Source organism: Microcaecilia unicolor, chromosome 1, assembly GCF_901765095.1.
Source record: "Microcaecilia unicolor chromosome 1, aMicUni1.1, whole genome shotgun sequence".
Lineage (NCBI taxonomy): Eukaryota > Metazoa > Chordata > Amphibia > Gymnophiona > Siphonopidae > Microcaecilia > Microcaecilia unicolor.
Genome location: NC_044031.1, coordinates 388,884,852 through 388,911,921, shown reverse-complemented (window position 1 = coordinate 388,911,921; position 27,070 = coordinate 388,884,852). Strand labels below are relative to the sequence as shown.

The 27,070-nt window shown below is 49.1% G+C and overlaps 1 protein-coding gene across 1 annotated transcript in view; it reads right to left on the bottom strand.

Moving 5' to 3' along the window:
• Window positions 1-10,855: 10,855 nt before the first annotated feature.
• Window positions 10,856-27,070, bottom strand: part of GTPBP1 (GTP binding protein 1) — a 146,577-nt gene continuing 130,362 nt past the window's right edge. The window contains 4 exon segments of the mRNA XM_030221005.1: window positions 10,856-11,608; window positions 14,412-14,462; window positions 14,880-15,047; window positions 15,306-15,484. Coding sequence (XP_030076865.1) covers window positions 11,516-11,608; window positions 14,412-14,462; window positions 14,880-15,047; window positions 15,306-15,484 — 491 coding nt within the window. The 3' untranslated portion in view covers window positions 10,856-11,515.

Genomic DNA, 27,070 nt, shown 5'->3' with positions numbered 1-27,070 from the left:
GTGCAGTACATCGCAACCTGATTGTCTGTTTGAATTAAGATAATTTGGTTGGATAGCCAATCTCTGAAAGCCTTTAGAGCGTTCCAAATCGCTCAGAGCTCCAGGAGCTTTTTCCTTGGGGGACCAGGCTCCCTGAGTGTGAGGGTCATCTACATGAGCTCTCCACCCCAGGAGAGATGCATCCATCGTCAGCACTTTCTGCGCTGAGGAATTTGGAATTTAGAAGGTTCTAGCAAACTTTTTTGCTTTTTAAAATGCCGTCGCCAACCCACTTGTGAGGATTAATTCAGCCTGCTTGTCCTCGGAGAATAACAAACTGAATCCTGATAAATTGTGAGGACTAATACGATATAGAAATCATCCCGCCCTTACAGTCCCTATCCTCTTGACAGGAACACCTACAACTTTCACAGTCAGTGTCTAAAATATTCACAGTCATCAATAATAGTATGACCTTTTAGCTGCAGATTTTCTACAAATTTAAACAAATCTACTCTGTATATCTCTTTGATCATTTTGTTGTTTTGAATTTATCTGCTCTAGACATTCCACTGTCAACAGGCCCTACCCTCTGGAATGTGCTTCCTTCCACCCTTTGCTTAGAAGAACCCCATATCAGATTCAAAACAGGCCTAAAAAGCTTTTTTTTTTAAATAAGCATACACTCTTAAACATTGCTGTGTCAATGCCCATATAGTGGACAGTTTTAAGCAATGTCGCTCTGCACAGCTAACTTTAAAGCGAAAGCTACATACCTGTAGAAGGTATTCTCCGAGGACAGCAGGCTGATTGGAGGGGCTGCCGTGGATGTCACCCATCAGTGAGAACAATCGGAGATCTTCCCTAGCAAAGACATTTGCTAGGCCTCGCGCGCGCATGCGCAACCGTCTTTCCGCCCGAACTCGCTCGTGTTCGTCAGTCCAGTAAATAGCAAAACAAAGACAAGGGAAGACACAACTCCAAAGGGGAGACGGGCGGGTTTGTGAGAAGAATCAGCCTGCTGTCCTCGGAGAATACCTTCTACAGATATGTAGCTTTCGCTTTCTCCGAGGACAAGCAGGCTGCTTGTTCTCACTGATGGGGTATCCCTAGCCCCCAGGCTCACTCAAAACAACAAACAGGGTCAATTGGGCCTCGCAACGGCGAGGACATAACTGAGATTGACCTAACTTCATCAACTAACTGAGAGTGCAGCCTGGAACAGAATAAAAATGGGCCTAGGGGGGTGGAGTTGGATTCTAAACTCCGAACAGATTCTGCAGAACTGACTGTCGCATCGGGTATCCTGCTGTAGGCAGTAATGCGATGTGAATGTGTGGACAGATGACCACGTGGCAGCCTTGCAAATCTCTTCGATAGTGGCTGACTTCAAGTGGGCCACTGACGCTGCCATGGCTCTAACACTATGAGCCATGACATGACCCTCAAGAGTCAGAACAGACTGGGCGTAAGCGAAGGAGATGCAATCTGCTAGCCAATTAGAAATGGTGCGTTTCCCGACAGCCACTCCCCTCCTGTTGGGATCAAAAGAAACAAACAATTGGGCGGACTGTCTGTGGGGCTGTGTCCGCTTCAGATAGAAGGCCAATGCTCTCTTACAGTCCAATGTGTGCAGTTGACGTTCAGCAGGGCAGGTATGCGGACGGGGAAAGAATGTTGGCAAGACAATTGACTGGTTCAAATGGAACTCCGACACGACCTTTGGCAAGAACTTAGGGTGAGTGTGGAGGACTACTCTGTTATGATGAAATTTGGTATAAGGAGCATGAGCTACTAGGGCTTGACGCTCACTGACTCTACGAGCTGATGTGACTGCCACCAAGAAAATGGCCTTCCAGGTCAAGTACTTCAGATGGCAGGAATCCAGTGGCTCGAAAGGGGGTTTCATCAGCTGGGGGAGAACGAAATTGAGATCCCATGACACTGTAGGAGGTTTGACTGGGGGCTTTGACAAAAATAAACCTCTCATGAATCAAACAACTAAAGGCTGTCCCGAGATTGGCTTATCTTCCACACGGTAATGGTATGCACTAATCGCACTAAGATGAACTCTTACAGAGTTGGTCTTAAGACCAGACTCGGACAAATGCAGAAGGTATTCAAGCAGGGTCTGTGTAGGACAAGAGCGAGGATCTAGGGCCTTGCTGTCACACCAGACGGCAAACCTCCGCCATAGAAAGAAGTAAGTCTTCTTAGTGGAATCTTTCCTGGAAGCAAGCAAGACTCTGGAGACACCGTCTGAAAGACCCAAGGAGGCAAAATCTATGCTCTCAACATCCAGGCCGTGAGAGCCAGGGACCGGAGGTTGGGATGCAGAAGCGCCCCCTCATTCTGAGTAATGAGGGTTGGAAAACACTCCAATCTCCACGGCTCTTCGGAAGACAATTCCAGAAGAAGAGGGAACCATATCTGACGCAGCCAAAAGGGAGCAATCAAGATCATGGTGCCTCGATCTTGCTTGAGTTTCAGCAAAGTCTTCCCCACCAAAGGTATGGGAGGATAGGCATACAGGAGGCCCTCCCCCCAATGCAGGAGGAAGGCATCCGACGCTAGTCTGCCGTGGGCCTGAAGTCTGGAACAGAATTGAGGGACCTTGTGATTGACTTGAGCGGCGAAGAGATCCACCAAGTGGGTGCCCCATACTTGAAAGATCTCGCGTACCACTCGGGAATTGAGTGACCACTCGTGAAGTTGCATGATCCTGCTCATGCTCAATCGGTCGGCCAGACTGTTGTTTACGCCTGCCAGATATGTGGCTTCAAGAAACATGCTGTTCCGGCGAGCCCAAAGCCACATTCTGACGACCTCCTGACACGGGGCGAGATCCGGTGCCCCCCTGCTTGTTGATGTAGTACATGGCAACCTGATTGTCGGTCTGAATTTGAATAATTTGATGGGACAGCCGATATCTGAAGGCCTTTAGAGCGTTCCAGACCGCTCGTAACTCCAGGAGGTTGATCTGTAGACCTTGTTCCTGGAGGGACCAACTCCCTTGGGTGTGAAGCCCATCGACATGAGCTCCCCCACCCCAGGAGAGACGCATCCGTTGTCAGCACTTTTTGTGGCTGAGGAATTTGGAAGGGACGTCCCAGAGTCAAATTGGATCGAATTGTCCACCAATGCAGGGATTGGAGAAAACTCGTGGACAGCAGGACTACGTCCTCTAGGTCCCCAGCAGCTTGGTACCACTGAGACGCTAGGGCCCATTGAGCTGATCTCATGTGGCGGCGGGTCATGGGAGTCACATGCACTGTGGAGGCCATGTGGCCGAGTAATCTCAACATCTGCCGAGCTGTGATCTGCTGAGACGCTCGTACCCAGGAAACAAGGGACAGAAGATTGTCGGCCCTCGCTTCCGGAAGGTAGGCACGAGCTGTCTGAGAATCCAGCAGAGCCCCTATGAATTCGAGTTTCTGAACAGGAAGAAGGTGGGACTTTGGATAATTTATCACAAACCCCAGTAGCTCCAGGAATCAAATAGTCATCTGCATGGACTGTAGAGCTCCTGCCTCGGAGGTGTTCTTCACCAGCCAATCGTCGAGGTAAGGGAACACGTGCATTCCCAGTCTGCGTAGAGACGCCGCTACCACAGCCAGGCACTTTGTGAATACCCTGGGCGCGGAGGCGAGACCAAAGGGTAGCACACAATACTGAAAGTGCCATGTTCCCAGACAAAATCGGAGATACTGTCTGTGAGCTGGCAGTATCGGGATGTGGGTATAAGCATCCTTTAAGTCCAGAGAGCATAGCCAATCGTTTTCCTGAATCATGGGAAGAAGGGTGCCCAGGGAAAGCATCCTGAATTTTTCTCGGACCAGATATTTGTTCAGGGCCCTTAGGTCTAGGATGGGACACATCCCCTGTTTTCTTTTCCACAAGTACCTGGAATAGAATCCCAGCCCTTCTTGCCCGGGTGGAACGGGCTCGACCACATTGGCGCTGAGAAGGGTGGAGAGTTCCTCTGCAAGTACCTGCTTGTGCTAGAAGCTGAAGGACTGAGCTCCTGGTGGGCAATTTGGAGGCTTTGAAACCAAATTGAGGGAGTATCCTAGCCGGACTATTTGGAGAACCCACTGGTCGGAGGTTATGAGAGGCCACCTTTGGTGAAAAAAATTGTAACCTCCCCCCGACCGGCAGATCGTCCGGCACGGACACTTTGATTTTGACTATGCTCTGCTGGAGCCATTCAAAAGCCCGTCCCTTGCTTTTGCTGGGGAGCTGCAGGGGCTTGCTGAGTCGCACGCTGCTGATGAGAGCGCGCGCGCTGGGGCTTGGCCTGGGCAGCAGGCTGGCGAGAGGGAGGATTGTACCTACGCCTATTAGAAGGATAGGTAACAGTCCTTCTTCCGCCATAAAAACATCTACCAGTTGAGGTAGATGCTGAAGGCGCCTGGCGGGAGAATTTGTCGAAAGCGGTGTCCCGCTGGTGGAGCTGCTCTACCACCTGTTCGACCTTTTCACCAAAAATATTATCCCCCCGGCAAGGAGAATTCGCAATCCGCTGCTGGTTCCTATTTTCCAGGTCGGAGGCACGCAACCATGAAAGCCTGCGCATCACCACACCTTGAGCAGCGGCCCTGGACGCGACATCAAAAGTGTCATAAACAAACACCCCTGGCCAGGAATTTACGACACGCCTTCAGCTGCCTGGACACCTGCTGAAAAGGCTTAGCTTGCTTAGAAAGGAGCTTATCCACCAAGTCCGCCGCACATTGTTCCGCATATGAATGCTCGTGTAGAGCTGGTAAGACTGGATTTTGGCCACGAGCACTGAAGAATGGTAGGCCTTCCTCCCAAAAGAATCCAAGGTTCTAGAGTCTTTGCCGAAGCATACTCTCTAGAACTCTTGACCTCCTTAAAGGCCAGATCCACAACTCCAGAGTCGTGAGGCAACTGAGTCCGCATCAACTCAGGGTCCCCATGGATCTGATACTGGGATTCGATCTACTTGGGGATGTGGGGATTAGTTAGTGGCTTCGCCCAGTTCTCCAGCAGTGTCTTCTTGAAGACATGATGCATAGGTACTGTGGACGATTCCTTGGCTCATCCTCCGTAACCACAGGGAAGGGAATTGCCGTAGACATTTCCCGGACAAAGGCCGCGAAAGATAGACTCTCAGGAGGAGAAAGCTGTCTTTCAGGGGAGGGAGTGGGATCAGAAGGAAGACCGTCAGACTCCTCACCTGAGAAATATCTGACGTCTTCCTCTGCTTCCCACGAGGCCTCACCATCGGTGTCAGACACTAGTTCATGAACCTCAGTCTGAAGCCGTGTCCGCCTCGACTCCGCAGACACATGGCCACAGTGGGAACGTCGAGAAGTAGACTCTTGCATCGGCGGCGATGAAGCTCCCTCCATCGACGTCATCGGAGAGTCTGCTTGGGAGGCAGCCGACGCAGGCACCGCAAGCGGTACCGGCACTGGAGACCTCACGACGGGCAAAGGGCCAGCCGTTGCTTCAGTCAACGGCACCGGCGGCGTAAGCACCCCCGGTACCGGAGAAGGGCGCAACAGCTCTTCCAGCATCCCTGGAAGGATGGCCCTGAGGCTCTCACTTACAGCGGCTGTTGAGGAAGGCTGGGAGTCCGGTGCAGGCGACGAACCAGGTTCACCGTGGATCCAATACTGGGATTCAGCTTTTTTCGGGATCACGGGATTAAACAGAGGGAACGACCAGTTTCGCATAAGGACTTCCTTCAGTACATTATGCAAAGGAGCCGTTGCAGCCTCTCTAGGCGGAGAAGGATAATCCAGGACCTCGAGCATCTCAGCCCTGGGCTCATCCTCAACCTCCATAGGGAAGGGAAAAGCCGCAGCCATTTCCCGGACAATGGAGGTAAAGGACAGACTCTCCGGTGGAGAAAGTCTCTTTTCTAGTGGAGGAGAGGTTCAGAGGGCATCCCATAGGACTCGTCAGAAGAAAAGTACCTGGGATCTTCCTCTTCTTCTCACGAACTATCATCTGCAGTATCGGACAAGACATCCCTCAGAGCAGTCCGAAACTGAGCCTGCCTCAACGCTGAGGAGCGACGTCCTCAATGGCAGTGCCGAGAAGTCGAGGCCCGCCTGGACTGCGGTGAAGATTCCTCCACCGAAGTCGAAGGGGAGTCGACCTGGGTGGCAGCAGACATCGATGCCACAGGCGGCACTGAGGTTGAGGACCTCACCACAGGCAAAGTAGTAGTGTTTAGTAGACTGTTTACGAGTGAGAAGCGTTTTTGTGTATCCTTGTAATTTGGTCCTATTTTGGTTTTGTAATATGTCCTTTTAGTTTGTCTGATCGTGTATTTGTATTTTCTTTGTAGTTGTTTCCAGTCTTTGAGTGTGTTTTCATCTTTTTTTCTTGTTCCATGCTCTTTCTAGTCTTACCTGTGTTTTTAGTTCTTTCAGTTCTTCGTTAAACCATGGTATTGAGTTTTTTCTATGTGAGGTTCTGGTTTGAAGTGGCGCTATGTTATCTAGTATTGTTCTGCATCTGTTATCCCATTCTTGCAGAAATTGGGGTGAGTCTACAGGTGTTGTCCATTCTTCTGTGTAGAAGTGTTGCCAGAATATTAGTGAGTCAATTTTGCCTCTCGTAGTACAGGTTTGTTGTTTTTGTTGTGTGTTTTTTGTTTTCCAATGGAGGGAAAGGTTTGCACTGTAGTGATCGGACCATGGCCTGGCTGTCCATTTTGTGTCTATTAGTGTGAAATTTGGTTCTGATGAGAATTTGTGGGTTATGATGTCTAGTGTGTGACCTTTTTTTTTTTTTATAATCATTTTTATTAACTTTTTAACAAACATAATTTCACATTTATGAATGATAATACACAAATTGGAAATCACACTTAATCAAACATATAATAAACTAATAAGTTTCAACAAATTATCGACCTCAATATTAAGAAATCAGATCAAGATGTAAGATTACTTAAATAATCTAAAGGAAATAATTATATATTTTATAACTTTTACCCATGAAGCACATGCCCTGGATTCTTCACTCAAAAACTGTTAAACAGTGTACATATGGGACTATACCACCACCTTAACTCCTTCTCTACTAACTAGAAATTCCTCTAATTGTTTGGGGTCAAAGAACTGAAATTGTTTAGATTGAAATACAATTCTACAAACACAAGGTAATTTCAATAGGAAACTAGCTCCTATCACCACAGTTCTTGGGCACAGGGTCAAAAAGGCCTTGCGCCTCTTTTGGGTCTCTCTTGATAAGTCTGGGTAAATCCTTATTTTTGACCCCAAAAACATAGAATCTAAATGTCTTAAAGAAAGTCTCAAAACTGCATCCCTATCCATCTCTAAGGCAAAAGAGACTAATAAAGTTGCTCTTTTGGTAATAACCTCCAAAGAGGACTCCAAAAAGGTTGTCTGGTTCATCACTTCTCCACCTTGAGGAAACTTTAATTCAGTTTGCAAATAATAAGCTCTGGTTATTGGTGGTAGTGAGCTGTCTGGCATGCCCAGTATTTCGACAAGGTATTTCTTGACCATTTGTACCGGGGTAACCAATGGTGAACTTGGAAAATTTATTAGTCTCAAATTTAATCGTTTAAACTGATTTTCAAGATATTCCAACCGCCTTTGAGTAAAATTCTTGTCCTTAATCAAAGTTTGTCCCACAAGTTCCATTTTTTTAGTTCTTTCCGTAAGAGATTTTACTGCGGCAGTTTGAGATTCAGTCAGTTGCAATTGGGATAAAGCAGTTTCTGACAAAGTTTTAATAGTTACAGCATTCTTAGTAATTGCAGCTTGTAAAGAGGTGTGGGCAGTAAAGGTCAGGTCCCATAGTGACTCTAGCGTCACTACTGCTGGTTTTTCCATTTTCTCCAAATTCAACTCAGGAAGAGGTGCTTTAACAGCGTTTTCCAGGATACTCACAGTCTGTAGCGACAGCACAGGAGCAGAAATCACCTCTGGAACTTTTAAGCTGCCCGCACTCCGTTCTCCCACAGTCTCCAGACGGCTCCCTCCCTGCTCAATCTGTAATCCACTTCGGGTCAGAACGTCAGGACTCATCAGTAGACATCCACTTCCCGGTTTTGGAGGAGCCGCACGTTCGACGGGGCTAAGGGAAGCCCCGTCTACACTGTCGGCCGACGTCACAGCGTTAGCCTCAGCTACCGGAGTAGAAGCTTGTCCAGGACCTGGCGCGACTCCAAAATCCTCCATTTTTGCCTGGCGAAGTTGGCTTGACCCGCCAGGGAGAGAGGGGATCTCCCTGACCTTGCCTCTCCTTTTCCCCATCTTGAGGATCAGGTAAGGAGCGAACCTGTGTGGCGTTTTAGGGGCAAGAGTGGGTCGCGTCTAGCTGTGCTTCTCACACAGCCGCCATCTTGATCCCCTCTCGTGTGTGACCTTTCTTATGGGTGGGCTGTGTGTTTGGCCAGTGGAGCTCCCATAATTGGAAGAAGTCTTTGTATTCATGTACATTGCTTGCGTTCATATCTTCAAGGTGAAGATTGATGTCTCCTGCTATGAGAAGGTTCTGGGTGGACAAACAAGTATTCGATATGAACTCCAGAAAGTGCGTTTATGAGTCTTGCCAATTGCCCGGGGGTCTGTAAAATAAGATTAGGTTTAGGTGATCAGTTAGGTTGGGGTGGTTGATTCTGACTGAGGCTATTTCGAGTTGGGGAAGAATAGATTCCGCTGTTGTTGTGACTGTAAATTGAGATTTATAAATTATTGCTATGCCTCCTCCTCTTTTTCCTTCTCTTGTCCAGTGGGTAATTTTGTATCCTGGAGGACAGAGCTCTGATATTATCGGATCTTTGGGGCCATGGATCCAAGTTTTGCTGATAAGAAGGAAGTCGAGATGATCATCTGTGATCCAGTCAGTTAGTGTCGTGGTTTTATTGACTGCCGATCTGGCATTGATGTATCCTATTTGTATTTGTTGGTGGTGTTCAATTGGGTTTGAGGTAGTGGTAATTTTTATCAGTTGTCTGTCTTCTTGACGTATAAGTTTGTTAAGTCCTTTCATTCCTTTCTGTTGATGGTGATCATGGCTAGTAGGTTTTTCTTGCGATGCACACCCTCCCCATCTGCATCCATTCCACACACTCAGACCCCTGCTCAGCCCTGACAGAGAGGGACTTTCATTCACTGAAAGGCATCAGGCAGACCCTGAGACACACCAAAGCACTGCTGTATTATCTTTCTACCCAAGTGCTATAAGCTGACTTCTAGATAAAATACCTTTTGCCTGGCCACACTGGTGTGCTGTATTATATTGTACTACAAACCCTCCAGCCCCTAAGAAGTGAATCCAGGACCAAGGAATGGAACTCAGAACCAGACAAAGCCACAGGCTGACATCTGACCTCTAACAGAGGGGAATGCAGCAGAGCCAGATTAACTGGATGTTAGGCGAGTACTAAGGAGTTCTTGTTTGGGGGTCCTAGGAAAGAAGTGGCATCTAAAGTCACATGGGGTTAGATGGATCAAAGAGGCCATAGTGTCAGTCTATACTGTGTATGGGAGCCAAGTGCTCACAACTCTAAAGGTGCACTCTGAGAATGCATCTTCATTGTGGAAATCTTGAAAATATGACTGGGTTGTGGCCCTTGAGGACTGAAGTTGCCCAACTCTGCTATAATGGGTCCTGTGCAGTACCCCCAATAATTCTATAAAAGTGCTGGCAGGAGAACTTTTTAGTGTTTTTTTAAATTATTAAATAAAACCTAAACATTCTTAAGAAATTTGTTACAGGGCAGGAAGAATAAACACTTCTATACAGCACTTAGGTACAGTTTGCTATATTGCTTTAAAAATGTTAAGTACTGCTCAAATATTTTAGCCAGTCACAAAACAATAGGCTTCTCTACACCAGAAAAGCTCAAATCAAAGGACCAGCAGTAGACCTGATTGTGCTTGTAAGAGATCATGTGCTGCTCTGGCCATACTTCATCAGAATAGTATTTACAGAAAAAGCCAGTGCACAAATGTGAAGTGAATGTCACTTATGTGAAGTGAATGTCACTTATGTGGTGGTGGCTGCTTCATGTTTGAAACAGTGCTCAGTGTTCAACTGAAGCTGTGAACAGGCATGTTTGCTTTCAGACAGAAACACACAGGAACATTAACAATGACTCAATGGTGGCTTCAGAGCATGATGCAAAGAAATTGTGTCCATCTGTAGCATTCAGCTGAATGTAACCAATTGTATCAATCAAAACATTAAAAAAAAAAAACGTTCATTTTTCTTTGTACAAACCAAACAGGTAACAGAGCAATATAGAAAAACATTAGAAGTCCCAGCTTTTCCTAGCCAGGCTCTGCTTGAATCCTACCCCCCCCCCCCCCCCCCAAAAAAAAAAAAAAAAAAAGAAAACAAATTTTTTTTTTCAACTCTTTCACCTAAAAAAGAAAAACATCCATCATTCTGTACAAATGAGGTTACTAGCTGGGCTGCTCATACCTTCCAATTTTAACTTACATACAGATAAGTGTTAGCTTTTACTCTACTGCCTGTATAAGTTGAGCAGGGAGCTGTGTTTTATATATGAAAGATAATACCCCTCTACCCAATGTGCTAGTCACAGGCTGCTGATATCCTAGCCAGGAAAGCTGTATTCATTCCATGGGAAGAAAGGGAAGTGAGAAAACTGTGCAGTAAAGGGATACAGTAAAACAGATCTTCCATGAGCTGAAAAACACAAACTAGTCAATACTCAACCGTTAGATCTCCTTTTGACAAAGTCACTGATTACCTGAGGGACAACTGAAAGGATGTGAGGAATGCTTTCCACCACCCTTCCCCAATCTGGCACTGGAATGTCCCAAAATTGAGATACCTCTCCCTCAAACACTCGACAAAATTAAAAAGAAAAACAAACACACACACACCAAAATATTATAAAAGATTTGATGAGATACTTTATTGTAGCTGACCAATGAAATGTCATATAAAAATGAGAAGTTCTCTCCTGTACAGTCAATATTAACATCCTCTTTGGTCCTCCAGTGACCTAAGTTCACATTGCGATGTTAGAGCCTAGTGCCTGTGCCATTACAGGAGCCAGAGAAGGGGAAAACTGGCTGTACAGGAGCTCTTTTACACATGCACAGTCTTCACTAAGCAGCAGACAGATGTACACAACACACTGGAAAAGGAAGACTGCCAACTGGACAAACCGGAAATAAATACAAAGGAAGGGAGTGTGTAAAGAACACACTGCTGGAAAAAAAAATCAAGGGGCACACTCTTCACCTGTAAAACTGCCAGCTACTTCATCTTGAAGAAAAATCCTAAAAAGCCATGGCATAAAGAACAACATTTCTGAGTTTGCTTTGTGTGAGCTTGGGCTTCCATCCATTATTGTGATTGACAACTTATAAATTACAATCCAACTTGAGCTGATGATTAACGTTTGGGCTGAGAAAGGGTCACTCTTTTTGGGAGGAAGAGGTGTAGAAGTGGGGAGAACAGGTGGCCTTTCGGTATTCTGCTCTCATCCTCTCCAGAGGTGCATTCTCAGCCACCAGAAGAATGATGGCGGTGGATGAGATGCTCAGCACCCGCTGGCCGGGGTCATGCAGGCCCCCTGTGACTTCACCTTGTGTCTCTGCCCGCCACGCCGCCGCCCGCTGCCACCCACCTTTGGCTGCAGGATAGAGGGTAAACAGAGAGACTAGTTACTACTTTTGCAATTCTGCTTTGTTACAGAACAAATTATTTTACATGAAGGGATCATATACTACTAGTTTTTTGTTTTTTTTACTCCCTATAGCAACCTCGGCTCTTTGTTCTCTTGCACAGGTTTGGCTGTGATGACAAAGGAAAGGAGTCAGGACCAAAGCTGTATGCACTGACTACCTTAAACAAACCTACTGGCACCAACTCCCATTATTATAAAGCACTTGAAAATGATACTGTTGCAGATACTTTAATAGTTTGCTTCTCCCCCCACCCCTTCCATTGAGTACTATGAAAGAGATTTCCCCCCACAGCCCACAGTGGAATATCCAACTGCCCTTTCACTGCAGATGCACAGGTCAGTCAAGAAAGAAACCTCCTGATCTGATAAGTGCCAGATAGTGCTACTTAAATCAGACATCCATTGTTCACAGCTTCCTGCTTCTGCTACAGACAGGTCACTACATTCACAAAAATAGTTTAAAACCACTGTAGAAAGTGGTATTTGTTTTCAGGAAAGCCCCAGTTTAACTGCCATAAGGCTCCTCTGCCCTCCTCCGTGTAGCCACTGCAAATCACCAACTTTCTAAAGCAGAAATCTAAGCATCCAACTGCAGAAAAAGAAATTGTGCAGGTAGGTATAGCAAAGAGATCAAAGGGGTGGAAGGTGAAGAGACACACATTTAAAAACAAACACAATACGCTTACACATTCAGTATGATCTCATAACCTCTCTGTTCTATTGAACCAAAGCTAAATAAAACCACAGTGGCGTACCTAGGGTATATGACACCCAGGGCCGATCATTTTTTTTAACACCCCCCTCCAAAATCCAGTACTAGGCACTCAGGACCTACAGAGCAGTTCTACCATACCATAAGCAGTAATTTCTATAAGTCACACAAGGCTGTAACTAGAAAAAGGAAGTATCTTAAACACTGCAGTGAGCAGCAGAACTTCAATTCACCTATTGTAAAACTAAACCAACCAGAATAGTACAGATTGTCAATCCTGCACAGTCAATGCCAACAGAAAGCCATGTCTTTTTCACAGACACAGATACACCCTAAACCACCATACAATAAAGTAACCACAAACTAAAAATAGAAATATTTAGACAAAAATAAACTGAACCCCCAAGAAACCAGATTCTGCATACAATGCAACACCACAGAAACAGTGATAGTGATGTATGTTCCCTAATACTGTGCAAAATATAAAGATAGCAGATGTAAATTTGAAACAAACTAACAAATACCAATCACCACTTTACAAATTATCAAACAGAAATAAAACAAATATAGAACATAAGATAATACCATTTTATTGGACTACTAATACATTTAGCTTTCAGAGGCCAAAACCTCCTTTCTCAGGTCAATACAGTATCTTATCCTGACCTGAGGAAAGGGGTTTTGTTCTCTAAAAGTTAGTCAAAATGTATTAAAATTAGTCCAATAAAAAGATAACCTTATTTCCATTTTCTATTTATAAACATTTATTAACACAGCTTCAATACTTTATACTAAAGCAAAAAAAAAAAAAAAGTATTTACAGTTTGTTGTCTCTGGTTTCTGCTTTCCTCATCTTCTCTTCACTCTCCCTTCCATCCACCATCTGCTCCTGTCTGCCCTCTCTCTCTCCCTCTTCCATCCAGGGTCTGTCCCCCCTCCCCCCCCCCCCCCCCCCCCCCGTCTCTCTGCTCCTATCCATCAGCTGCCTTTTCTCTCCCTTCCATCCAGGGTTTACCCTGTCTCTCTGCCCCTTCCATCCACCAACTGCCCTCCCTCTCTCCCCCTTCCATGTAGGATCTGTTCTCTCTCTGCCCCCTCTTTTCAGCCACCAGTTCCAGTCCCATTATCTCTCCAGTCCCCAGTTTCAGCCCCAGCCCCTTTCTCCTCATTCCCCTTTTCAGTTCCCAGCTTCAGCCCCTGCCCCCTTTTCAGCCTCCTGTCCCAGTCCCATCTACCCTCCTTTTCAGCCCCCAGTTCCAGTCCCCTTCATCCACCTGCCCTGCATTACAGCCCCCCTTTTCAGCTCCAGCTCCATTCTCCCATCTGCCCCCCCCCTTTTCAGCTCCAGCCCCATTCTCCCACCTGCCCCCTTCTCAGCCCCCAGTTCCAGCCCTCTTCTCCCATCTGAGCCCCCCCTTTTCAGCCCTAGTCCCTATTTTAGCTATTAGTTTGAGCCACAGCCCCCAGTCCCCACCTGCCCAACCTCAGCTCTGTCCACAGCCCCCTTCTCCTTTTTGCCAACCGGTGCCCTGCATTTTAAAAATCTTTGAATCGGCAGCGCAGTGCCAGCGTGCAGCATCTGTGAAAGAAGGTCACCTCGGGCCTTCCCTCATTGTGTCCTGCCCTGCTCTATGTAACTTCCTATTTCCGCGAGGGCGGGACACAGTGAAGGAAGGCCCGAAGCGACCTGCTTCTTTCACAGATGCTGCACGCTGGCACTGGCGATTCAAAGATTAGATTTTAAAAATGCATGGCGCTGGGCAGCAGAAACGAGAAAGGGGCTGTCGAGGGAGCTGAGGATGGGCAGGTGGAGACTGGAGGACTGCAGAGGAGAGGCAACAGCTGCAGCCTGAATAGAGGGACTGGAGCAGCGGCAGTGGAGCACCCCGTTTTTATTTGCACCTGGGGCGGACCGCCCCCACCACCCCACCCTTGGTATGCCACTGAAAAAAAACAGAAGAGTGTTATTACTCTAAAACAAATTTAGAATGATTCTTTGAAAGCAGATACAAACTGGAATTGCAGTTTTTGAAATACCTTATTATCCTTATTTCTTTCTTTGCTAAGCAGGTCATCTTCAGGAGCAGCCTGGCAGGCAAGCAGCAGGAGAAAAAGAAAGCGAGAGATAAGCAAGAGAGAGTGTCTAGTGGCTAAGATGAGGAAAGCTGGCAGAACACACTCTGCATACAGCAATTTTGCCCAGCTGAGCAGGAAACAGAACAGAAATAGTATGAAAAATAAAAGGGCTGTTACAGGAAGAGCACAGCATAGATTATCCATGTCTTACAGGAGTGAGAAAAGGGAATGGAACAGCACACTACGCAGAGATCAAAATAGATAAAAGGGACAAAGAGGAAGAGATTGTTTACAGCATGAGCGACCCTGAACCCAGGGCACAGAGGAAAGAGAATGAGCATTCAAAACAAGGCCATGAGAAACCCTGCAATCAGAACAGAGCACGGCACACAGATAGATTATAAACAAGTGAAGTCTAGTGGCCTGTACCTGGGAAAGAACAGAAGTTGACAAAGTTGCTGCTGCTGATAAGGTTCCTTGTGCTTCCTCTCCTGCTACTGGATCTTCCTTTCTTGTCAAAGGGCTCTTCTTTGTTGACTGCATCTTTATCTGCTGTGGCTTGGAGTTCATTGGCAAGTTATTGGTGGTCTGTAGCAACTGGCAGTAAAGCACCAGAGAAGCACATGAGCCAGTGTAAACACTATATCTGAATTTATCGACTACCCGTTGAGTAACTGGAACTTTGCAGTTAAGTATCAACTACATCTTGGTCACTGGCCGTTATTTGCTCACATCTAAGAGGACTAATATGGCAACCATAATTCTTCGCTCAATTGAAAATAAAAGCCGCCACTATGGCTGACCATCACTGCCAACAAGCAGAGAAAAATAAAGATGGCCTTGGCTAATACGTACCTTGGTAACTGTGCCCACAGCCTTGGTCCGCCCCTCTCGGAACACCAAGCGCTGGTCGATGTGCAGGTATTCAGGGGTCTTGATGAAGCGGAAGTGCACTGTGGCTTTGTCACCAGTACGCAGGCAGTCCTTGTTCATGCTGAGGATTGTGGCGGTTTGCCGGATACTGCCGCAGTGCACTACAAAGTCCAGACGTGAACCAAGGGCAAGTTACTTTAAGATTCTATAGCAGAAAAAGCACACTGTGCACTAGAACACAACTAAAAGCAAAAAAAAAAAAACAACCTCTGCCTTAAGAAGTATGAAGTCAGAGCAGAAGTGAGGCTGCACAAGGGAGGCTTTATGCACCAGAAACTTCTCAACTGAGCAATCTGTTGGGCCATGTCAGGCTTCTCTGGTGAATGAATTTGATGTATGAAAAGGTAAACAAACTGCCTACATAACATGAAACTATGGATAATGCTATGGCATTGTCTTTCTTCTGTGTTTGTACAGCGCTGCGTACACTTTGTAGCGCTCTAGAAATGTTAAATAGTAGTAGTAGTAGTAGTAAATTCAGTAAATGGTGACCACAATTAGGCGGAGTATGATCCATGCCAAGTCAGTATTCTGTAAAGGGCGCTTTGCGTGGAGCACCCTTTACATAAAGCGAATGCTACATACCTGTAGAAGGTATTCTCCGAGGACAGCAGGCTGATTGTTCTCACTGATGGGTGACGTCCACGGCAGCCCCTCCAATCGGAATCTTCCTAGCAAAGCCCTTTGCTAGCCCTCGCGCGCCCGCGCGCACCGCGCATGCGCGGCCGTCTTCCCGCCCGAAACCGGCTCGAGCCGGCCAGTCTCGTATTGTAGCAAAAGAGAAACAAGGGAAGACACAACTCCAAAGGGGAGGCGGGCGGGTTTGTGAGAACAATCAGCCTGCTGTCCTCGGAGAATACCTTCTACAGGTATGTAGCATTCGCTTTCTCCGAGGACAAGCAGGCTGCTTGTTCTCACTGATGGGGTATCCCTAGCCCCCAGGCTCACTCAAAACAACAACCATGGTCAATTGGGCCTCACAACGGCGAGGACATAACTGAGATTGACCTAAAAAATTTACCAACTAACTGAGAGTGCAGCCTGGAACAGAACAAACAGGGCCCTCGGGGGGGTGGAGTTGGATCCTAAAGCCCAAACAGGTTCTGAAGAACTGACTGCCCGAACCGACTGTCGCGTCGGGTATCCTGCTGCAGGCAGTAATGAGATGTGAATGTGTGGACAGATGACCACGTCGCAGCTTTGCAAATTTCTTCAATGGAGGCTGACTTCAAGTGGGCTACCGACGCAGCCATGGCTCTAACATTATGAGCCGTGACATGACCCTCAAGAGCCAGCCCCGCCTGGGCGTAAGTGAAGGAAATGCAATCTGCTAGCCAATTGGATATGGTGCGTTTCCCTACAGCCACTCCCCTCCTATTGGGATCAAAAGAAACAAACAATTGGGCGGACTGTCTGTGGGGCTGTGTCCGCTCCAGGTAGAAGGCCAATGCTCTCTTGCAGTCCAATGTGTGCAGCTGACGTTCAGCAGGGCAGGAATGAGGACGGGGAAAGAATGTTGGCAAGACAATTGACTGGTTCAGATGGAACTCCGACACGACCTTTGGCAAGAACTTAGGGTGAGTGCGGAGGACTACTCTGTTATGATGAAATTTGGTGCAAGGGGCCTGGGCTACCAGGGCCTGAAGCTCACTGACTCTACGAGCTGAAGTAACTGCCACCAAGAAAATGACCTTCCAGGTCAAGTACTTCAGATGGCAGGAATTCAGTGGCTCAAAAGGAGGTTTCATCAGCTGGGTGAGAACGACATTGAGATCCCATGACACTGTAGGAGGCTTGACAGGGGGCTTTGACAAAAGCAAACCTCTCATGAAGCGAACAACTAAAGGCTGTCCTGAGATCGGCTTACCTTCCACATGGTAATGGTATGCACTGATTGCGCTAAGGTGAACTCTTACAGAGTTGGTCTTGAGACCAGACTCAGACAAGTGCAGAAGGTATTCAAGCAGGGTCTGTGTAGGACAAGAGCGAGGAGCTAGGGCCTTGCTGTCACACCAGACGGCAAACCTCCTCCACAGAAAGAAGTAACTCCTCTTAGTGGAATCTTTCCTGGAAGCAAGCAAGACGCGGGAGACACCCTCTGACAGACCCAAAGAGGCAAAGTCTACGCTCTCAACATCCAGGCCGTGAGAGCCAGGGACCGGAGGCTGGGATGCAGAAGAGCCCCTTCGTCCTGCGTGATGAGGGTCGGAAAACACTCCAATCTCCACGGTTCTTCGGAGGATAACTCCAGAAGAAGAGGGAACCAGATCTGACGCGGCCAAAAAGGAGCAATCAGAATCATGGTGCCTCGGTCTTGCTTGAGTTTCAACAAAGTCTTCCCCACCAGAGGAATGGGAGGATAAGCATACAGCAGGCCCTCCCCCCAATCCAGGAGGAAGGCATCCGATGCCAGTCTGCCGGGGGCCTGAAGCCTGGAACAGAACTGAGGGACTTTGTGGTTCACTCGAGATGCGAAGAGATCCACCAAGGGGGTGCCCCACGCTTGGAAGATCTGGCGCACCACTCTGGAGTTGAGCGACCACTCGTGAGGTTGCATAATCCGGCTCAGTCTGTTGGCCAGACTGTTGTTTACGCCTGCCAGATATGTGGCTTGGAGCACCATGCCGAAACGGCGAGCCCAGAGCCACATGCTGACGGCTTCCTGACACAGGGGGCGAGATCCGGTGCCCCCCTGCTTGTTGACATAGTACATGGCAACCTGGTTGTCTGTCTGAATTTGGATAATTTGATGGGACAGCCGATCTCTGAAAGCCTTCAGAGCGTTCCAGATCGCTCGCAACTCCAGGAGATTGATCTGTAGACCACGTTCCTGGAGGGACCAGCTTCCTTGGGTGTGAAGCCCATCGACATGAGCTCCCCATCCCAGGAGAGACGCATCCGTTGTCAGCACTTTTTGTGGCTGAGGAATTTGGAAAGGACGTCCCAGAGTCAAATTGGACCAGATTGTCCACCAATACAGGGATTCGAGAAAACTCGTGGACAGGTGGATCACGTCTTCTAGACCCCCAGCAGCCTGATACCACTGGGAGGCTAGGATCCATTGAGCAGATCTCATGTGAAGACGGGCCATGGGAGTCACATGAACTGTGGAGGCCATGTGGCCCAGCAATCTCAACATCTGCCGAGCTGTGATCTGCTGGGACACTCGCACCCGTGAGACGAGGGACAACAAGTTGTTGGCCCTCGTCTCTGGGAGATAGGCGCGAGCCGTCCGAGAATCCAGCAGAGCTCCTATGAATTCGAGTTTCTGCACTGGGAGAAGATGGGACTTTGGATAATTTATCACAAACCCCAGTAGCTCCAGGAGGCGAATAGTCATCTGCATGGACTGCAGGGCTCCTGCCTCGGATGTGTTCTTCACCAGCCAATCGTCGAGATATGGGAACACGTGCACCCCCAGCCTGCGAAGTGCCGCTGCTACCACAGCTAGGCACTTTGTGAACACCCTGGGCGCAGAGGCGAGCCCAAAGGGTAGCACACAGTACTGGAAGTGGCGTGTGCCCAACTGAAATCGCAGATACTGTCTGTGAGCTGGCAGTATCGGGATGTGTGTGTAGGCATCCTTCAAGTCCAGAGAGCATAGCCAATCGTTTTGCTGAATCATGGGGAGAAGGGTGCCCAGGGAAAGCATCCTGAACTTTTCTTTTACGAGATATTTGTTCAGGGCCCTTAGGTCTAGGATGGGACGCATCCCCCCTGTTTTCTTTTCCACAAGGAAGTACCTGGAATAGAATCCCAGCCCTTCTTGCCCGGATGGCACGGGCTCGACCGCATTGGCGCTGAGAAGGGCGGAGAGTTCCTCTGCAAGTACCTGCTTGTGCTGGAAGCTGTAGGATTGAGCTCCCGGTGGACAATTTGGAGGTTTTGAGGCCAAATTGAGGGTGTATCCTTGCCGGACTATTTGCAGAACCCACTGATCGGAGGTTATGAGAGGCCACCTTTGGTGAAAAGCTTTCAACCTCCCTCCGACTGGCAGGTCGCCCGGCACTGACACTTGGATGTCGGCTATGCTCTGCTGGAGCCAGTCAAAAGCTCGCCCCTTGCTTTTGCTGGGGAGCCGCGGGGCCTTGCTGAGGCGCACGCTGCTGACGAGAGCGAGCGCGCTGGGGCTTAGCCTGGGCCGCAGGCTGTCGAGAAGGAGGGTTGTACCTACGCTTGCCAGAAGAGTAGGGAACAGTCCTCCTTCCCCCCAAAAATCTTCTACCTGTAGAGGTAGATGCTGAAGGCTGCCGGCGGGAGAACTTGTCGAATGCGGTATCCCGCTGGTGGAGATGCTCTACCACCTGCTCGACTTTCTCTCCAAAAATATTGTCCGCACGGCAAGGCGAGTCCGCAATCCGCTGCTGGAGTCTATTTTCCAGGTCGGAGGCACGCAGCCATGAGAGCCTGCGCATCACCACACCTTGAGCAGCGGCCCTGGACGCAACATCAAAGGTGTCATACACCCCTCTGGCCAGGAATTTTCTGCACGCCTTCAGCTGCCTGACCACCTCCTGAAAAGGCTTGGCTTGCTCAGGGGGAAGAGCATCAACCAAGCCCGCCAACTGCCGCACATTGTTCCGCATGTGTATGCTCGTGTAGAGCTGGTAAGACTGGATTTTGGCCACGAGCATAGAGGAATGGTAGGCCTTCCTCCCAAAGGAGTCTAAGGTTCTAGAGTCTTTGCCCGGGGGCGCCGAAGCATGCTCCCTAGAACTCTTAGCCTTCTTTAGGGCCAGATCCACAACTCCAGAGTCGTGAGGCAACTGAGTGCGCATCAGCTCTGGGTCCCCATGGATCCGGTACTGGGACTCGATCTTCTTGGGGATGTGGGGATTACTTAGTGGCTTGGTCCAGTTCGCAAGCAATGTCTTTTTCAGGACATGGTGCAAGGGAACAGTGGACGCTTCCTTAGGTGGAGAAGGATAGTCCAGGAGCTCAAACATTTCAGCCCTGGGCTCGTCCTCCACAACCACCGGGAAGGGGATGGCCGTAGACATCTCCCGGACAAAGGAAGCAAAAGACAGACTCTCGGGAGGAGAAAGCTGTCTTTCAGGAGAGGGAGTGGGATCGGAAGGAAGACCCTCAGACTCCTCGTCAGAGAAATATCTGGGGTCTTCTTCCTCTTCCCACGAGGCCTCACCCTCGGTGTCAGACACAAGTTCACGAACCTGTGTCTGCAACCTCGCCCGGCTCGACTCCGTGGAGCCACGTCCACGATGGGGGCGTCGAGAGGTAGACTCCCTTGCCCGCATCGGCGAAGCTCCCTCCGCCGACGTAGTCGGGGAGCCCTCCTGGGAGGTAGCCGCAGTCGGCACCGCACGCGGTACCGACGTCGGGGACCTCACCCCGGGCGATGGGCCAGCCGGCGCCACGCTCGACGGTACCGGAGGCGCAAGCACCGCCGGTACCGGAGGGGTAGGGCGCAACAGGTCTCCCAGAATCTCTGGGAGAACGGCCCGGAGGCTCTCGTTCAGAGCGGCTGCAGAGAAAGGCAGGGAGGTCGATGCAGGCGTCGACGTCAGAACCTGTTCCGGGCGTGGAGGCTGGTCCGGGCTGTCCAGAGTGGAGCGCATCGACACCTCCTGAACAGAGGGTGAGCGGTCCTCTCGGTGCCGATGCCTGCTGGGTGCCGACTCCCTCGGCAACCCAGAGCTCTCGGTGCCGACGCGGGGAGGAGACCGGTGTCGATGCTTCTTCGACTTCTTCCGAAGCATGTCACCGGAGCTCCCCGGCACCGACGAGGAGGACGTAGAATCCATCCGTCGCTTCCTCAGGGCCGAGGTCGAAGGAGGTCGATCCCGGGGGGGCTGTACCGCAGGAGCCCTCAGGGTAGGGGGAGACCCACCCGAAGGCTCACCGCCACCAGCAGGGGAATGGACAGCCCTCACCTGCACTCCACCCGATGCACCACCGTCCGACGACATCAGGAGACGAGGTCCCGGTACCACCGACGTCGATGCAGCTATCCGATGTCTCGGCGCCGATGCAGAGGGCCGATGCCTCGATGCACTCGATGCACTGGCGGCCAAGGATGAAGGTCTGGACGCTGATGACGTCGATGCACACGATGACCCCGGTGCCGATGCCGACGAAGAGCCCGAGAACAAAACGTTCCACTGGGCCAATCTCGCTACCTGAGTCCGCCTTTGTAACAGGGAACACAGACTACAGTTCTGAGGACGGTGCTCGGCCCCCAGACACTGAAGACACGAAGAGTGCCTATCAGTGAGCGAGATTACCCGGGCGCACTGGGTGCACTTCTTGAAGCCGCTGGAAGGCTTCGATGTCATGGGCGGAAAAATCACGCCGGCGAAATCAAAATCCGAAATGACGAATTTGGAGCACCAAAAATTTAAGGGAGAAAAATCTCGACCGAGGCCGAAAAGAGGCCTATCCCGACAACGAAAGAAAACTTACCGGGGCAAAAACTGGAAACACGGGAAGGGGCAAACGAAACCCAAGGAGGTTTCCGGAGCACTTCCCGAACAAATTTAGAACTTTTCCGAAGAAAAAAAACACGTCTATTTAAAACGGACGCGCGAGGTCGACTCTCCGGGGCTCGACACGACAAAAACACAGCCGTACCGAGTGCGGACGAAAGAAGACTGGCCGGCTCGAGCCGGTTTCGGGCGGGAAGACGGCCGTGCGGGCGCGCGAGGGCTAGCAAAGGACTTTGCTAGGAAGATTCCGATTGGAGGGGCTGCCGTGGACGTCACCCATCAGTGAGAACAAGCAGCCTGCTTGTCCTCGGAGAATATTAACTTAGCACACATTTTGCTGCCAAAAGCTGGTGGCACCCAACTAATGGCAGTTATGTGCAGAAATAACAATATTCTATAATATTGTGCCTAAATTCTGGGAATGCCCCTCCCATGGCCACACCCCTTTTGGAGTTGCACGCTATGAAAGTTAGGCATGCATATTATAGAATAGGCTGCAGCGAAGATGCACACAACTTCTAATTATTACCAATTAATGCCAATAATTGGTTATCACCTAATTAAGTCATTTAGGTGCAGATCTTGCACACCCAACTTTGGGAGACCTATACAGAATCTGTGGGACAGTATCTGCTATTTTACAAAATTAAAGAAAAATCTCTCCAAGTGTTTTTAATTGAAACACTGCATTAACTTTCATACAATCAAAACTTTAAAAGGACAACGCCAGGGCTACCATCTGAAATTTATAATTTCACTTTTCAACTTCTGAAGTAACACTTGCCCTACAAAGCTTACTTGCCAAGGACAAGCATAGATGCAACAGGTATTCCCTGAAAGCAATCTCACTGCTGTTCGCAACAGATGTGAAGTTTTGCTGAAGAGCGCTGGGAACGACGCCTCTGAACATGAGCAGCAGCTCCCACATTCTTTTGCTCATGTGATATGCCGTATTACACACAATCTTTTTTTTTTTTTTTTATTCTTTACTGATTGCACTTTAAATTAACAGGCAACATAACACATGTTCTAACAACATAGTCTTGAACAATCAAGTACAACTTATATGCTAATCCCTCAACCACACCACACTATGAATCCTGATAATATACCACTATCAGGCTTATTTTTGAAAGTGATCGCCGGCCATTTCCCGACATAAATCGGGAGATGGCCGGCGATCTCTCAAAAGCGGCGAAATTGGTATAATCGAAAGCAGCTTTTTTGACAGCATCACCGCTTTCCCGTCGCCTCGCCAGCGAAAGTTCAAAGGGGCGTATCGGTGGTGTAGCGAAGGCGGGACATGGGCAGGCATGGGCATGGCTACCAGATGGCTGGCTTTCGCTGATAATGGAAAACCTTTTTTGCCAGCCTCTATGCCAGCCTCAAATGTCATACCCAGCTCCCTGACAGCAGTATGCAAGTCCCTGGAGCAGTCTTTAATGGATGCAGTGCACTTCAGGCAGGCAGACCCATGTCCATCCCCCCCCCCCCCTGCTACACTTGTGGTGGTAAATGTTAAGCCCTCCAAACCCCCCAAAGCCCACTCTACCCACAAGTAGGTGCCCCCCTTCACCCATAAGGGCTATGGTAATGGTGTAGAGTTGTGAGGGATGGGTTTGGGGGGGATTTGGGGAGCTATGCACCTGGGAGCTTTTTTTGTATTTTTTTTTAAATTTTTAGAAGTGCCCGCCTAGGGTGCCTGGTTGGTGTTCTGGCATGTCAGGGGGACCAGTGCACTACAAATGCTGGCTCCTCCCACGACCAAATGCCTTGGATTTCGCTGAGGTTGAGATGGCCGGCATTTTTTTCCCATTATCGCTGAAAAACAAAACCGGCGATCTCAAACCCAGCGAAATCCAAGGCATTTGGCTGGGCTAACCCGTATTATCGAAAAAAAAGATGGCCGGCCATCTTTTTCGATAATACGGTTCCGGCCAGCTGTTGCGCCGCCGCCAAAATAGATCGCTGGCGAACTATTTCGCCGGCAACATTCGATTATGCCCCTTCACGTGTCAGTGGCTATCCTCTTTTACATTGTCTCATCTTTTATGTGTTATGTGTGAGCAATTTAAGGCTGACACACACATCTTGGACATCTCACATATATATTGTCTGCTAGCCAATTAGAAACTGTGTGTTTGCCAATGGCTACCCCCATCCTTTTTAGGTCAAAACAAACAAAAACCTGGGTGGACTCTTATAGGCTTTAGTCCGCTCTACTCCTGTTGGAATTTTGCGCCAAAATTTGCAAATTCTGCAAGCTTGTCATAATTTAAATATTACAGCCCTCCCTTCCTGTACAGATACCATCCATATTTTTCCAGCCCCCCTCCCTGCACCCACAGTTCTTTTTCCAGCCCTCCCATGCACCTACGCACAATCCAAAGTTTTATTTCCAGCCCCCCTGCACCCACACCATTCATAACTTTTTTTCAGCCCCCACTGCATCCACACACAATCCATAATTCGTAAAGGAGGGTCCACTGCCACATTTCCACTGCTTCCTGACACAAGAGGTAGGAACCCATACTCCCCTACTGGTTTACACAGAACATTGCAACCTGGTGTAATGGAAGATGTAAAGGATTGCTTTTCAATCCTGCTTTGATCGATAATGAACTCTGAAATCTTCTGTCTTTGACCGAAAGTAACTTTTCTTGTAAATAGAAAAACAAGTTAGAAGATAAGAATTAATTTGGCATGCAAAGAGGAGGATGGTTCTTGTTTTCGGAAGTTCAGCTTGGCCACATGTGACCATGTTCCCACAGTATGGTTTGTTTACCTAAACAGAGAAGCATTCTGTAATTTTCCTTAGCTCTGAACATGGCTGTGAGAGCCAGAGACTGGAGGTTGGGATGCAGAAGCCCCCCTCGTTCTGAGTTATGAGGGTTGGAAAACACTCCAATCTCCACAGTTCTTCGGAGGTCAACTCCAGAAGAAGAGGGAACCAGATCTGTCGTGGCCAGAATGGAGCGATCAGAATCATGGTTCCACAGTCCTGCTTGAGTTTCAGCAAAGTCTTCCCTACCAAGGGTATGGGAGGATACGCATACAGGAGGCCCTTCCCCAATGCAGGAGAAAGGCATCCGACGTTAGTCTGCCATGGGCCTCACGCTTGAAAGATCTTGCGAACAACTCTCGAGTTGAGAGACCATTCGTGAGGTTGCATTATCCTGCTCAATCTGTTGGCCAGACTGTTGTTTACGCCTGCCAGGTACGTGGCTTGAAGAAACATGCCATGACGGCGAGCCCAAAGCCACATCCTGACGGCTTCCTGACACAGAGGGCAAGATCCGGTGCCCCCCTGCTTGTTGATGTAATACATGGCAACCTGATTGTCTGTCTGAATTTGGATAATTTGGTTGGATAGCCGATCTCTGAAAGCCTTTAGCACGTTCCAGACCGTTCGTAACTCCAGGAGGTTGATCTGGAAACCTGTCTCCTGGAGGGACCAACCTCCCTGGGTGTGAAGCCCATCGACATGAGCTCCCCACCCCAGGAGAGACGCAAACGTAGTCAGCACTTTTTGCGGCTGAGGAATTTGAAAGAGACGTCCCAAGGTCAAATTGGAGCGAATCGTCCACCAATGAAGGGATTGGAGAAAAACTGTGGACAACTGGATCATGTCTTCCAGATCCCCCGCAGCTTGAAACCACTGGGAAGCTAGGGTCCACTGAGCTGATCTCATGTGTAGACGGGCCATGGGAGTCAAGTGAACTGTGGAGGCCATGTGGCCGAGCAATCTCAACATCTGCCAAGCTGTGATCCGCTGAGACGCTCGTACCCAGGAGACCAAGGACAGAAGATTGTCTGTCCTGGCCTCAGGGAGGTAGGCATGAGCAGTCTGGGAGTCCAGCAGAGCTCCTATGAATTCTAGTCTTTGGACTGGGAGAAGGTGGGACTTTGGATAATTTATCACAAACCCTAGTAGCTCCATGAGTTGAATAGTCACCTGCATGGACTGTAGAGTTCCTGCCTCCGAGGTGTTCTTTACCAGCCAATCGTCGAGATAAGGGAACACATGCAGTCTGCATAAAGACGCCGCCACTACCGCCAGGTATTTCGTGAACACTTTGGGTGCAGAGGTGAGACCAAATGGAAGCACACAGTATTGAAAGTGCCGTGTCCCCAGACGGAATCTAAGATACTGTCTGTGAGCTGGCAGTATCGGGATGTGAGTATAAGCATCCTTTAAGTCCAGAGAGCATAGCCAATCATTTTTCTGAATCATGGGAAGAAGGGTGCCTAGGGAAAGCATCCTGAACTTTTCTCGGACCAGATATTTGTTCAGGGCCCTTAGGGCTAGGATGGGACGCATCCCCCCTGTTTCCTTTTCCACAAGAAAGTACCTGGAATAGAATCCCAGCCCTTCCTGCCCCGGTGGCACGGGCTCGACCGCATTGGTGCAAGTACCTGCTTGTGGTGGAAGCTGAAAGACTGAGCTCCCGGAGGACAATTTAGAGGTCAAATTGAGGGCATATCCTAGCCGGACTATTTGGAGAACCCACTGGTCGGAGGTTATAAGAGGCCACCTTTGGTGAAAAAACTTTAACCTCCCTCCGACTGGCAGATCGTCCGGCAGTCACTTATCTCGGCTATGCTCACCTGGAGCCAGTCAAAAGCCTGTCCCTTGCTTTTGCTGGGGAGCTGCAGGGGCCTGACGCGCACGCTGTTGACGCGAATGAACGCGCTGGGGCGTAGCCTGAGCAGGCTGGTGGGCAGGTGGATTGTACCTACGCTTACTATAAGTGTAAGGAGCATTCCTCCTTCCCCCATAAAAACGTCTACCTGTTGAGGTAGATGCTGAAGGCGTCTGGTGGGACAGCTTGTCGAATGCGGTGTCCCGCTCGTGGAGCTGTTCTACCACCTGTTCAACGCGCTCACCAAAAATATTATCCCCCCGGCAAGGAGCATCTGCAATCTGCTGCTGGACCCTATTCTACAGGTCAGAGGCACGCAGCCATGAGAGTCTGCGCATCACTATACCCTGAGCAGCGGCCCTGGACGCTACATCAAAAGTATTCCCTGGACAGGAATTTCCTACATGCCTTCAGCTGCCTGACCACCTCCTGAAAAGGCTTGGCCTGCTCCGACGGGAGCTTATCAACCAAGTCCGCCAGCTGCCGCACATTGTTCCGCATGTGGATGCTCGTGTAGAGCTGGTAGGATTGGATCTTGGACACGAGCATAGCAGAATGGTAGGCCTTCCTCCCAAAAGAGTCTAGTCTTAGATTCACGCCC